Below are 15,274 nucleotides of genomic sequence, written 5' to 3'. Positions count from 1 at the left end.
TCGGAAGAAAGTAGCTGCAGAGAGGGAAACGTCTGCCTTACTAAAGGTTTCTTTTAGAAAATTTGTTTATGAGAAAACTGTTCCTGGAGCCATATCTTTCTTTGGATATGCCCAGTGGTTCTCACGGATTACTCACTTATTTTAGACTGGACCTATTCCATCAGTTTATTGCTCTAGCGGGACCTGGTGTAGAATTTCTGATCTCCCATTTTGTTCTTGTGATAAGGTCTCCATTAACAACACTATGGTGCTCATTTTGACTTCGGCAGTCTTTTCGAAAGTCCGCTGAAGCTGGGAGCTCCAAAAGACCGTCAGTGCTGGCGGTTCGAAGACTGCCCTATTACGGTGTTGTGCCGATTCCGGATGGAAATCTGACACTGTCGGCCTGGCCAACATCGTAATGGAGGCGCTTTCCACTGCTGGTACCGCCACACCAACAGGATGTCGCCCGCAGTATTACGATCCATAATATGGTGTGGCGGTTTCCAGCACAGCAGTTCGATGCCAGCGTTGGAAAGCGCTGGGACCCATCCCCTCCAAGACAGCCACCTCGCCGAAGCAGGTAAGTTGATCATCCGAGAGGGGGTGGGGGTGGTTGGGCATGGGGGATGTTGTGCGATTGTGTGTAGTGTCTGCTTGTGTGTATGAATTCAGGGGAGAGGAGGTGTCTGTGTGTGCGTTTGTGAGTGCGTGTATGCCGAGGGGGTTGTTGTGTGTGCATGTATGTTTGTGTGAATGCAGGGGAGAAGGGGTTGTCAGTTTGAGTGCATGGATGCAAATGTATGTGTCTGTTTGAGTGCGTGTGTGTGAGTGAATGGGTGTATCTGAGTATGTGTTTGGGTGCGAGTGTGTGGGGGTATATGTAAGCGAATGTGTTGGTGAGTGGGGGTGCGTGAATGTAAGTGTGGGGTCGTGTGGGGGGTGTCTGCTGGCAACAGGAATGGAGATTCCTGTTGCCAGGTGCATGACCGCCAGCATTTTCTTGGTGGTGCGACTACCACGAAAATGCTGGCAGTCTGCCAAGTCGTAATACCGATGGTGGCATTACATCTACCGCCAGGCCGGAGGTGCTCACCTCCTGTCCGGCAGTCCAACCACCCTGGCGGTACGGGTGGTGTTTCGGCAGTTTGGCTTTAGCCAAACCACTGAAGTCGTAATATGGCGGTATTAACTGCCAGCCCGGCGGCGGTAAGACCGCCTCTGCGGGTCTGGTTGTCCAAGGACTGCCAGACTCGTAATGAGGGCCTGTGCGTGTTGTATCAATATGCCCATTTTATGTCTCTCTCACTGATAAATTTATATTAAACCCCTTTTTTTAACTGAGCATTTTACTTAGGTGAGGCCAGTCTTTTTGTATCTGCAACTTTTAGCTACAGAAAAAAATTGTTTCTATTTATCAAAATGTTTAATGGCCGTATGAATTGCTTCTAGATAAAAAATAATTTATGGCTTGTCCCTGTGATTTACAAGTGCTGCTGATATCTGTGTTTAGTTAATTGCACTGTTTTATGATAATTTATCTTTGTAAAGATCAATTTCACTCAGTGTACTTATGAGGAATGTTTTATGATGCTGTTGTTTTTATGGATTTGTGAATCCGAATAAACATAACTTATACAATTATGCCAGAAAAAGGCTAATCAGCAAAACCACCTGGCGTTTATTTTAATAGCAGAGCTACCATCCCAGGCTTCTTTCCAATATTTAGCCTGTAAGGAGCTATACTAAATGTAGCAGTCATATTTATAATCTGTAGGTCTTGGAAGTATATGTGACAGCATATTTCAGTGTATCAAGAATACATTAATTGTCCTACATTTTCCAGTTGCCTTTGGGGCAAGAGGCCACAAGTCAGTGGCTTCAGTCCAGGATTTTTTGAAAAACATACCCTGCCCATTTCACTACCTAGCTAGAGGAACGTCCGCTTAGCTACACAGTGTTTGATGGGCTTGTGTAAAATGCAGGACGGATATACCCATGAAATGAGACGCACGATTGCATCCGTATTTCAAAGTTACCATAGGCACAACATGCTGCGGTATTTACTGACTGATAAATGAAAAAGCCTAAACTCAGTCGAAGTGAAAAGCACTTTAACTCACTTTTATAGCATTACGTTGGAGGTAGGGAAGGCAGAATGTTACTTTCTTTGTTGCTAATTACATGTTAATATTAAAGCTGGCGCCTACAATAATATTCACTATATCTCAAGCACAGGGGTCAGGTCTTGCCAATGCTAAGCTTGACCGCCAAACTAGTTAGCCCATTTAATGCCACTATGTCCCTAACTATAAATAGAGAGAAGAGAATATCTTGAAGCAATAATTAAGGAGGCTGGGTTAAGGAAGGTGAATTTGGCATTTGATTTTTTATGTACACTCGATTCGGAAATCTTCTTGTTGTTGCTCTATTTTGTGGTATTTGTGAACGGGTTTTGACTTTGTTATATTTTTTTATTTGTGAACGGTTTTTGACTTTGTTATAGTTTTTTTGTCTAATAATGTATTACTTGATTTAATAAGTATCGATTTTAATGTATTACTTGTTCAAATAGAGAGTTAAAGTCACCTAATTTATTATTGTTGTTGTTATTATTATTGTTATTATTATTATCTTCATCACTTTTCACCCAAGATTGACCTGGTGTTCTCGCCCTAGGAACGGGTATTGTTTTAGGGTGCTTATCAACTCTTTCAAAGTCAAAACTCCAGTGTACAGTGTCTAAGTGGCCATTGACAAAGAGGGCAATAGGCACAGTTCAGTAGGAAACCACTTACTTCTCCGAGTGGTTTCCAAAATCAGAGTGAATGAAAGAGGAAGACTGCTGGTCCTGTAGATAGACTAGCACTCTTAGTAGGTTTCCCAAGCCCCCGCCGCTCCTCCAGGGCACAAACATTTGGCAACCCGTTTCTCGTGAATGGGCTGTCATTGTTGAAATTTTTAAGTGGTTGGGGCACTAGTTGTGGCTGCTGGATCTCAATGTCAAATGACCAACTGGGATTTAGGGTTATGTTCCAGTTGCATCTTTAAACTGGCATATTTCTGGATCTTTAAGATTCACATACGTGGTTGAAAGGGGTATAGAATCAGGGCCACATTCCATTGCCATTAGAGCACCACGGGAATGCCAAGGGTGTCCGTGGGAATCACAGTGTCCTTTTCAGGCTGGAAATGGAGTGAAGCAGGGTTCTGCAAAGTCAAGCAATGGTATGGGTGGGTCAAAGTGGCTCAGGGTTCAGCACCTGTATTTTGTAATGTTGAGTGTTTATCATATATTGCAAAGGAACCCTGAAACATAATCATGAGGAGAAAACCAACATATTTTGCAATATGAATCAACTTTTATTTTCCCAAACGAGGAATATACTGTTTCAGTAGGAGGGGGTCCTTCTTGTTCGCTCTTTGATGGTGATGGCTTCAGCATTCTAGAGAGCTCTGTATATACTGGTGATGATGGGAAATATATTAGAATGCAACTCTAATAGTTGTTGATCTGTATTTCCTGTTGGTAGTGCAAGATGTGCGAGCCAGGGCCATTTATGCATGTACAGTGTACAGATAGCTGGTGTGGAGCGCGAACCAGAATACGCCCTCTTTGTGACTGTGGCATATGCCAGGCACAGTTCTTGATTTAGATGTTGCTTCAAATCATTCCAGCTGTTAAAATAACTTTGGATAAAGAAGTGTGTAAAAAAGACAGCAAGGTGCAAGTGCTAACTTTAACTCTAATCTTCGGACTCAGGTGGAGAACTGGATCCAGGAGCGCATGCAGCAGCTGGAAGACACGGCACAGCAGGGGTTCAGTGATCTGCAAGGAAAGCTGAAGGTGCTGCAGAAGCATCAGGTCTTTGAGGCGGAGATCTTAGCGAATGAGAAGATCATCACAGATGTCACTGAGGTAACCTCAGAGTTTCATTTATAGATTTCACATATGCAACACCAGCAAGCTGACTCATTCCCAGAAAAGCTTGACCAAACCTCTCTTCTCTGCACACTTGCAAGTATCAGCCTTCCATCATAGTGCCCATAGCATTCTAAATTACAAGAAAGTCTACTTTGAACCAAGTACAGCAGTCAATCCCCAAGGGTACAATCAAATATTTTAATTATTTTCCCCTGTCAGCACATGTGCAGGAAAAGCAAACAAAATACTGATCACCAAAGCCAGCCAACTGCAGTCAAATGGCTTTCTAGGTCCAGCTGGCCTCATACACACTGCATAACGTGCAGATCATGTCTGACCCACAAATAGGTGTGTACTCTTCTCTTTAATATTCTACCCGACACTCCATAAATGTTCATGTGGGAGCTTCTGTAGTATGTGAGAAAGAGGGTTTGCCTCAGGTAGCATGTGTTAAATAAATAAATAAATAAATCAACGAATACATAACTAAATGTAATGTCCACTCTTCTGGCCTAGAGGGCTACTGTTTGGTGACACTCATCTACCCAAGTGTAGCTATCCATCTAAGTACTTTAGTCCTGAGTAAACAATTGAAGAGCTTGCGATGAATGAAAGACAAGTGTGCATAGAGACAGAGATACACTAATGAATAGTCTAACAGGGTGAAGAGAAAGAGGTGGAAAGCCAGTGACAGGAATACAGACAGGATGAGAAGAGACAGAGAGCATATAATGAATGGAACGATAGGGTGCAGAGAAATTGTGATGTGTGCAGAAGGACATGACAAGAGTAAGAGAGAGAGAGAGAAATTGAGCCTGTAATGAATAGATAGGGCATGAAGAGACAGAGGAGTGGTGATGAATAGAAAGATAGAGTGATGACAGACAGAAAGAAGTGACAAGTAGTCTGATAGCATGCAGACTGACAGAGAGTCCTATAATTTTGTACAGTGCTGGCCAGCTTACTTGTTTTTACAAATACTACCGTCTTTGTACATATGTAAAGTTATCTCGAGGTTTTTGTGGGCTGTGATTAACTGTAGAAAGTCATTACAAGATAGCACTTTTGTACACGTTGAGTAGTGTTATGCTAACTTGTACATTTTATTTGCATCTACAGTCTGCTAGCATATTTTATGTATACTAAATGATGATTTTATGTACTTTTATTTATTTGCTTTTATGATTTTCAAATGAAATCGAATAAAGCTTACTTTGACTTGACAGAGACTCAGTGATAATATTATGATAGGGTGTTCATAGACCAAGAATGAGTGTAAAATAGGAGAACATAGTGAAGTGAAACAGAAAACCTTTGCGAGCAGGACAGCATGTGAAGAGACAAAAAGCCTGTGGCGAGTGGTGGGACAAAATGTTGAGAGGCAGCACGGTGCAGAGTCAAAATCGAGTGCAGAGACAAAATCGAGTAGTAACACAGTGATAGAGAGAAGGACAGTGATAAAGAGAATGGCAGGGTGAAGACAGACCGGGTGGTTATTAGAGAAGCAGGATGAGAAGGTGATGAATGTATTCTTAGATTGAACCACACCCATCAATAGGTTCAGTGAACTAAAGGAGACAGAGAGGAGTAGGAGGAACATTATTAATTGAAGGACGTGTCGTAATATGCTTGTTCCATGCAGTGTCGCCTGAGTTCCTCAATCTGCTATCTGGTCTGACAGCATCTTGTTATTAAGCTTAAGAAGGTCTTAGTATTCTGCAAAAAAAAGTTCTGAAATTTACTCTGAAAGAATTTAAAGCTTCCACATATGCAACACTGGCAGCCTTTGAGATTGAGATGGCTGTGCAGATATTTCACTTTATACCTGAGTGCTTAGCAAAGAGGACTATACACCTGAGGTTGCGGTAGCGGGGTGGGAATAAACAACAGTGATCCAGTGTACTGTTAGCTGGGCGTATGATGAAATGGAGGCAGGATGAGGAAGGAGAATCCACGGGCTCTGTGACCAGATAGGGGGCAGATCGTAGCTGAGACGGATGCGGCAAGTGCCTCTGGGTGTGACTCCAGTGGGGTGGAAGGAGGAGAGGAGCAGGGGCCGGGGTCGAGGAGTGGAGGTGAGGTGGCAGCCAAGGGTTGGGGGGAGGTTTGTGTAGGGGAAGGGGGTCAGTGGGATAGGGGTGGGTGAAATATCAGCTGTCATGTTAATTCGTGGAAGGATACAGGCCATCAAGTGTCCATGGGGCCATCAGGGATAAATGGTGCCCGTGTCTGCCTGAACAACTCTAATTGGTCCTGTAGTTGGTAAATAAGGTGTTCTGGACCATTGCTACTGTCCATTCTTCTGGAGATGGCAGTTGGGGAGAGCGCCATTGCCAAAGTGTATGCAAATCTTGGTGGTTGCGAGGGCCATGTGCGAGAGTTGGCCTTGAGGGAGGGTTAAACTCGGGGTGTCTCTTGTATTGTGTAGGAGGATCAGTGACAGATTCACTTAGGCATCATAGAGGCATTCAGGGTGTCGCCAATTGCCATCCAAAATGGCCGGACCGAGGGGCATCTGCATAGGATATGGGTAAGGTCCCAATGAGTAGCTGGGCATCATCAACAATTCGCATGTGGCAACAAGCCCGCACTATGGAGTTTTCGCTGTTGTCCAGTACCACTCTTGAAGAGTTTTGAAAAGGTAGAACTTCAGACGGCCTACCTGTGTGCCCCAGTCCAAAGCTTCCAAAATATCTGACCAGTTTTCTTCCTCAATTTCTATCCGTAGTTAGGATTGCCTTTTAGTGGGAGGGTGTCAATGAAAGGTTGAGAGAAAAGATGACATGTGAGGACCACGTAGAGGCCTGACATTACCCCTCGGAAACCGCCCCAGGTCCTCAGTTAGGTCACCACAGGTGAGACAAGGAGGGCCCAAGGGCGGGCCCCATACATCGCCATAGCCATAGGCAGTGTGACAGTTGAAGGTGTCACCACGCCTGGTGTGGAGAGAGGCCAATTCCTCTTGCAGGCCTCTGAACAGTTTCAGCTCGCCATCGGTTAGGACCTGGTCCAGTCTCTGGATGCCCGCTGTGCACCATTGTGTGCAGTTTAGGGTCTTTCCATCTATGTGTAGGAGGTTGTTGCCCCAGAGGGGGGCCCACGAGTAAAGATAGGGGTGTGTACTGAGAAGGTGATGGGACTTGAGCCAAGATTTATGCATAGCCTGGAGTATTGGGTTGGGTCTGCACGGGTGAGAAGGAGGGATCATGTATCAAGACCTCCTTGTCCAGAGAGTAACAGTCGTTCAGTAGAGACCCATTGTGGCGGGTCCGACAATTCAGGTAGCATGCATGCCAACTGCGAAAGGTGGAGGGCCAGTGTATATTGTTCTAGCGAGGGAGTCCCATACTCCCTTATGACCTACGGGCCATGAGCTTGGCAGCTGCTAAGTGGGGTTTCCACATTCAGAACTCGGAGGGTCTCCAGAGGCACCAATAGGGTAAGCATGCCCAGCACGTATGTATATTGTGGGAATGTGACCAACCATACTGCCTGCACCCTGCCCCACATTGACAGCCCCAGTTACGACCACTTTACAAAGTCTTGTCTCATGCGAGTGATTAGGGGGCCTAGGTTATCCATTACCATTGTGGTCCAGCCCTCTGTTAACAGGAATACCTAAATACTTAAAATTACACTGTGTCCATCTGAAAGGATAACCATGAATGGCCACCCTCGCTGTGACGGTTGAGAGGGCCAAGGCTTCACTTTTGTCCCAGTTCACCCAGTTCACAAAATCATCTATGCGTTGTGAGAGCACCAGCAGGGAGCTGCGTTGATTCCGCAGGGTAATTAGGATATCATCCGCATATAGGTAGAGTTTAGACGTCCCGCCCCAGAGGGTTGAGTCAGTGAGGAGGGGTGATTGAGGAATGGTTGTCGCCAAGGGTTCCAGAGCTGGCAGGAACAAAAGTGGTGAGAGCTGGCAGCCTTGCTGTGTTCCTCTCTGAATGCGGAAATGATCTGACAGGAAGCTGCCACAGTTAACCTCTGCCATGGGATGATCATATAATAGTTGGATTTTGGTTATCAATTGATCCCCGAGGCCGAATCAGCGCAAGGTAGCGAATAGGTATGCCCATTCTATGCAATCAAATGCCTTTTTGGCGTAGAGTGATAGTGCCGGAGCTTCCTCCGGCAGATCCCTGGCCTCCTAAGGGCATGCAAAAAGGTGCGGAGATGATTTCTAGAAGGGCATCCCGGCACAAATCCCACTTGGACGTTGTGTATCAGGGATGGATGACCTTACGGAGATGGGCAGCCAGCATGCTGGAAAGGATATTGTTAGTTCCTTTAAGGAGAGCGGTGGGGTGGTAGCTGGCGCACAATAGCAGGTCCTTCCCTCCAATCTCAATGAGGAGGAGGTTGAGTTGGAGGAAAAAGGAGCGTTTGGGGCCCGCGGGCGTGTATACTGAGCCAACGCAAAGCGGTCAGACCAGGACTCAGCTTCACAGAGCGTTACGGAGCGTTACAGAGAGTCTCCCTGGCCGTGAATGGTGCTGCCTGGCCCATTACAGACTAGAGGTGCTCCTGAGGTGTAGACCAGACACTCCCCACAGTGTATTATGCCACCAGGCCTGTAAACATCTAGAAAAAGCTTCAGGAATGGGTCTTTAGAGGTATTTCAGGCTCCCCGAGGTGTTCTGTGCTGATGGGCCCGCAAGGAGGTGTGAGGTGCAACCCTATGCCGCGATGGGTGATGACGGCACTCACTACAGGCAGTGGCTCCGCCCCTGCTCCGGCCAAAGGCCAAGCGCCCTCTCCTAGGTAGTGTGAGCACACCAATATCTGTGGCTAGGGGAGGGCACTTGGAGTAGTCTGCCAGATGAGTGTTCAGGCCTCCCCACAGTGAGACCAGCTGTCAGATGTGCTGCTGGCAGGCTGGGACCCTTGAGCAGCTCTCCAGGTGTACTTTCAGGCTCCCACCGTATCACGGTACTTGGCCACACTGTTGGTAAACGGTGGAGGGGTGTCCTTGGTAAAGTCCATCGAGCCCAGTGTCATGCTCCCCCTGTGTTATCGCCGGGCCTATATGGGGCATTTCGCTACAGCAGGTGTCAGTGTTATTCACCACAGGCCATGGCCCCGCCACCACCCTCGGGCCAAAGTGCAGGTGCCAGAACATATTCGGTGTATTCTTACCGATATCAGGTGAGCTACCGCCTCCCTGTCGGACTCAGGATTACAGGTGGTATTGGGGCTGGGTAGGGCTCCACCGTTGGTCCACAGATACCAGAAAGGAATCGTCTCCTCCACTGCGGGCCCGCTGGCGCACGGAGCTTGCTGATCAAGCATCCGTATTTGTGGCCAGACCACGCCCCCCCATATGGATGATTAATTGCTGGATTTACTGGTAAGGTTGTTATACAGATGAAATGCCCTGATGAGACCCACATATTGAGTAAATATGGTTGAAATGTCAACAAGGTCTTAGGGTTGTTTTTGGAAAATCTTCAAAGAAAAGGCCCAACATGTGGAGTTGGACTTTTATGTAGAATGACTGCTCTGATACCCCTGAGTATATGTGTATTGAAGTATATATTTTACAAATTTGTCACTTTTATGCACTACACTGTCTCCACTAACTTTGAATAAACATAGAATTATGATCATGAAAAAATACATTGTAATGGTTTTTATAGCAAGTGTTCCTTGTGTGCATCTGTAAATTGTGAGATTAGTGAGCAATATGGAGGTTGCATCTTTGTAGAACTCCCCGTTGGCACCAATTATCCAGCATCTTCCTGCCTTTACTCAGTGCAGTAGTGCTGAAAGAGAATCAGCCATACTCGTTGGGGATCAGGTATTTCACCCCAGCAAGTTTAAGACTGCCCAGATGCCATTGCGGAGAAGGGGGCTGTAGGAAGCTGGCCCGGTGTGTGGTGGGTACCTATGGTACTTACACCTTTTAACAGGTCCAAGTATCCCCCCTCAGTGAAGTGTAGGCAGTGTCTAGAAGCCAGGCTCTCTAGAGGTAGCTGTGCATGAGCAGCCAAGGCTTATCTAGGAGACATGCAAAGCTCATGCAATACCACTGCAGTCACACAGTACTTACACACAAGAAAGAAAACACTTGGTTCTACAAAAATAAAGGTACTTTATTTTTGGAACACAGGATCAGAAAGTACTAGAGAGGCAACCCTCCAATAGGAGGTAAGTAAATACACTATATTTATATATACACTAATAAACAGTAAGGCAAACAAAGGTTAGGAAAGAGTGTGAAATAGCAATATGCAATAGTAGCCCTAGGTGGAGCCCAAACCATATACTAAGAAAGTGCAATGCAAACATAGGCCCCCACCTAGGTAAGTAAATTGTGTATAGGGGAACTGGGAGTACTAGGAAACTACACAGGCAAGTATTGGAGTATACCCCAGCGACCAGGAGTGCAGGAATAAAACACTGGATTTCCCCCAAGCCACCCCAAAGGATGAAAAGAAGAAAATGAAGACCCCCAGAACAGCCTGCAAGGAACTCTTTTTCTTTCACTTATCTTATGACCGAGCTGACAAAACTTCTCTGAAATGCACTTCTTAGTTTAAAGAAGACATTTATTATTACTTCACCACGAGGTTCCTGAGAGACGAGATTAGTAGGTTGGAAGCACACATTTAAAAGTAGTCACAGCAATGAAAGGAAAATATATCAAAATACTCAATTGCATTGTACACAGCAAATACATGTGATTATATTATAGCATAACTTCAAAGCAAAGAATAAAAGTCAAAATTCATCACCGTAGGGCCTGTCACTGCTCGTCATCTTTCTCATGCCTGCAAGTTGATGACTCCTGTTCAACTGCGAGAAAGAGATTTTCCACCCAAACGGGAGGCCAGGCAGCTGACGTCCGCTCCTGACTGAAGTCTTGGAAAATTCCCCCTTGCTGCTGCCCAGGTACACCATTTCATAATGAAAAAGCCTGCTAACAGGCCCTTTCCTCTAATAGTCAAAACATGCAAAGTTGGGAAGAAAACAAGCCATTGGAGATTGGCCAGATCTCCTAAACCTTGCTCCTTCCCAAGGCTGAGTAGAGAGGAAAACACAAAATATACGAACTCTTATCACGCTAGGGCTCGTGAGAATTAAAAATACGAAAAACACAGCTTGGTCTACCATGTGGAAAAACACAGCTCATCTGCAATTTCTCAACTGCAATGTCAACTCCACGATAAAGCCAATAGGCAGCTAAACCGAATACAGAATGTAATGTCTAATGCCGCGTTAAAGCCAATAGGCAGCTAAACTGAATGTCTAATGCCATGTTAAAGCCAATAGGCAGCTAATCTGAATACAACATGTAATGTGCTACTGGCGAACATTGAATAACTAATATGCGCAGTGGTGAAACACAAAGTCAGTGGTCAAACACAATTAATGGCATAACTGGAACCAGCAGTGGAAAGAGGGGACCAAGTCCAGAAGTGTCTGTGGAGTCCAAGGGGAGTAGGAGATAATACCCATCCAGAGGTACCTTTTGTAGTTGGTTGACGAAGAAGGAAGACAGGTCAGCACTGCAGTACAGAAGCCGGAGAAGGGTTCCTGATGCATGCAAAAGGTGTCCCACCCTGGTAAAGCTGGATTGCAGATGGATGTTGGTGCAGCAGCTGCACCCGCCACACAGAGGCATTGGCTGCGGCTCCATGTGGAGCCGCCATCAATGTCCCGGCCCACAGGAATGTTCTTTATACGTCCAGCGGGGATACGGGGGTGCTGGCTGTCAGTAGTAAGACCTCCAGCATGAACACGGCGGTTTCGACCGCCGTGTTCAAAATGAGGGCCTAAGTCGACATGGCACTCCCCTCAGAGCGCCATGCCCACAACCCACTGCTTGTGGCATAGGTTAGTCACCCCTCTAGCAGGCCTCACGGCCCTAAGGCAGGGTGTACTATACCACAGATGAGGGCATAACTGCATGAGCCCTATGCCCCCACAGTGTCTAAGTCAATTCTTAGACATTGTAGGTGCAGGGTAGCCATACTGAGTATATGGTCTGGGAGTTTGTCAGACATGAACTCCACAGTTCCATAATGGCTACACTGAATACCGAGAAGTTTGGTATAAAACTTCTCAGCACAATAAACCTTCACTGATGCCAGTGTGGTATTTGTTAAGAAATACACACAGAGGGCATCTTAGAGATGCCCCTGTATGCCAGCTCTACTGTTAGTGTGACTGACTGGTCTGTGCTAGCCTGCCACTTCCAGACGAGTTTCTGACCACATGGGGTGAGTGCCTTAGTGCACTCTGTGGTCAGAAACAAAGCCTGTCCTGGGTGAAGGTGCTTCACACCTCCCCTGCATGAACTGTAACACCTGGTGGTGAGCCTCAAAGGCTCAAGCCTGGTGTTACAGCGCCCCAAGGTACTCTAGCTAGTGGAGATGCCTGCCCCCTGGACACAGCCCCCACTTTTGGCGGAAAATCCAGGGAGATAATGAGAAAAACAAGGAGGAGTCACCCCCTCAGCCAGGTCTCCCCCTAAGGTGACCAGAGCGGAAGTGACCCCCTCCTTGGAAAATCCTCCATCTTGTTTTGGAGGATTTAGCCTAATAGGGATAGGGATGTGCTCCCCTCCCCAAAGGGAGGGAGCACAAGGAGGGTGTAGCCACCCTTAAGGTCAGTAGCCATTGGCTACTGCCCTGTGACCTTAACACACCCCTAAATTCAGTATTTAGGGGTGACCCTGAACCAAGGATTTTAGATTCCTGATGACCTACAAAGAAGAAGGGCTGCTGACCTGAAAACCCCGCAGAGAAGAAGGAAGACGACAACTGCTTTGGCCCCAGCCCTACCGGCCTGTCTCCTCATTCCGAGAACCTGCACCAGCGATGCATCCTGTGGGCCCATCGATCACTGCCGACTCAGAGGACTGCCCTGCAACTAAAAAGGATCAAGAACTCCCATGGACAGCTGACCTGTCCAACCAAGAAAGAAGAAACCATCTTTAAAGGGACTCCCACCTCACTCCGGAAGCGTGAGTCCCCACCACTCTGCACCCTACGCCCCTGGCCCGTATCCCAAGCCCCAGAGAGGATCCCCAGGTGACTCCAACGACCTGTCCACCCTGGGCTGACCTCTCTGCACCCCCACGATGACGCCTGCAGAGGGAATCTCGAGGACCCCCCTGACCACGACTGCCAGGACGAAGATATCCGACGCCTGGAGAAGCACTGCACCCGCAGCCCCCAGGCCCGTGAAAACCGCAACCACTGGTGCAGCAATAACCAGAAGGCGGCCCTCACCCTTGCCCAGTCGGTGGCTGGCCTTAGAAGCCCCCCTGTGCCCTGCCTGCAACGTATGAGTGACCCCCGGATCCCTCTATTCAATCAATCAATCAATCACTGCATTTGTAAAGTGCGCTACATACCCGCAAGGGTCTCAAGGCGCTGGGGAGGGGGGGGTGCTACTGGTCAAAGAGCCAGGTCTTGAGGAGTCTTCTGAAGGCCAGCAGGTCCTGGGTCTGTCGTAGGATGGTGGGGAGAGTGTTCCAGGTCTTGGCGGCGAGGTAGGAGAAGGATCTGCAGCCGGCAGTGGTTTTTCGGATGCGGGGGACTGTGGCGAGGGCGAGGTTGGCTGAGCGAAGGCTTCGGGTGGGGGTGTGGAAGCTGAGTCGGTTGTTGAGGTAGGTGGGTCCGGTGTTGTGCAGTGCTTTGTGTGCGTGGATCAGGAGCTTGAAGGTGATCCTTTTGTTGATGGGGAGCCAGTGCAGGCCTCTTAGGTGGAGTGTGATGTGGCTGCGGTGGGGGACATCGAGGATGAGTCGGGCAGAGGCGTTCTGGATGCGTTGGAGTCATCTCAGGAGCTTGTTTGTAGTTCCTGAGTAGAGGGCGTTCCCGTAGTCGAGTCTGTTGGTGATGAGGGCCTGGGTAACGGTTTTTCTCGTGTCGAGGGGGATCCATTTGAAGATCCTGCGGAGCATACGGAGGGTGTTGAAGCAGGACGCGGAGACGGCGTTGACTTGCCTGGTCATGGAGAGAGTGGAGTCAAGGATGACCCCCAGGTTGCGTGCGTGGTCCGTGGGTTCCGGGGCTGTGCCTAGTGACGTGGGCCACCAAGAGTCGTCCCAGGCTGATGGGGTGGGTCCGAGAATGAGGACCTCCGTCTTGTCTGAGTTCAGCTTCAGTCTGCTGTCCTTCATCCAGGCGGCTATGGCCTTCATTCCTCTGTGGAGGTTAGCTTTGGCGGTGTCGGGATCTTCGGTGAGGGATATGATCAGCTGGGTGTCGTCGGCGTAGGAGATGATGTTGAGGTTGTGTTGTCGTGCGACGTGGGCGAGGGGGGCCATGTAGATATTGAACAGTGTCGGGCTGAGGGAGGATCCCTGTGGGACGCCGCAGATGATCTCAGTGGTTTTGGAGCAGAAGGGTGGGAGGCGGATGCTCTGGGTTCTGCCGGAGAGGAAGGATGTGGTCCAGGCCAGGGCCTTCTCTTGGATACCGGCGTCATGGAGGCGTGCTGATAGGGTGCGGTGGCAGACCGTGTCAAAGGCTGCTGATAGGTCCAGGAGGATGAGGGCGGCTGTTTCTCCTTTATCCATCAGGGTCCGGATGTCGTCAGTGGCGGCGATGAGGGCGGTCTCGGTGCTGTGGTTACTGCGAAAACCAGATTGGGACGGGTCCAGGATGTTGTTGACTTCGAGGTAGCGGGTCAGCTGTTTGTTGACAATCTTCTCGGTCACTTTTGCCGGGAAAGGGAGCAGGGAGATGGGACGGAAGTTCTTGAGGTCCTTGGGGTCCGCCTTGGGGTTCTTCAGAAGGGCGTTGATCTCGGCGTGCTTCCAGCTTTCTGGGAAGGTTGCTGTCTCGAAGGAACAGTTGATTGTTTTCCGGAGGTGGGGCGCGATGGCTGCGCTGGCTTTGTTGAAGACGTGGTGAGGGCAGGGGTCCGATGGGGATCCGGAGTGGATGGAGTTCATGGTTTTGATGGTGTCATCGTCGCTGACGCTGGACCAGACGGTCAGGCGACTGGTGCGAGTGGTAGTCGCAGGGGTGGTGGACTCGGTGATGGGTGAGGGGGGGTCGGGGTTGAAGCTGTCGTGGATGTCGGTGATCTTGCGGTGGAAGAAGGTGGCCAGGGAGTCGCACAGGTCTTGAGATGGCGGGATGTCGTTGGTGATGGAGCTGGGGTTGGAGAGTTCTTTCACGATGCTGAAGAGCTCTTTGGTGTTGTGTGCGTTGTTGTCTAGGCGGTCCTTGAAGGCGGTCTTCTTGGCGGTCCTGATGAGTTGGTGATGTCTGCGGGTGGCGCTCTTGAGGGCTGTGTGGTTGTCTGGTGTTCGGTCGTGGAGCCATTTCTTCTCCAGCTTTCGACAGGTGTGCTTGGAGATCCGGAGGTCCTCGGTGAACCAGGCGGCTTTCTTGTTGGTGTGGT

At 48.5% G+C, this 15,274-nt stretch overlaps 1 protein-coding gene across 1 annotated transcript in view; it reads left to right on the top strand.

The window, feature by feature from the left end:
• SPTBN5 (spectrin beta, non-erythrocytic 5) overlaps positions 1–15,274 on the top strand; it is a 1,780,873-nt gene that overhangs the window by 1,131,919 nt on the left and 633,680 nt on the right. The window contains exon 39 of the mRNA XM_069208774.1: positions 3,743–3,898. Within this exon, the coding sequence (XP_069064875.1) occupies positions 3,743–3,898 (156 nt within the window). The remainder of the gene's footprint in view (positions 1–3,742; positions 3,899–15,274) is intronic.

This window comes from Pleurodeles waltl, chromosome 9, assembly GCF_031143425.1.
Source record: "Pleurodeles waltl isolate 20211129_DDA chromosome 9, aPleWal1.hap1.20221129, whole genome shotgun sequence".
NCBI classification, from domain to species: domain Eukaryota; kingdom Metazoa; phylum Chordata; class Amphibia; order Caudata; family Salamandridae; genus Pleurodeles; species Pleurodeles waltl.
This window is presented reverse-complemented; position numbering and strand designations above follow the sequence as displayed.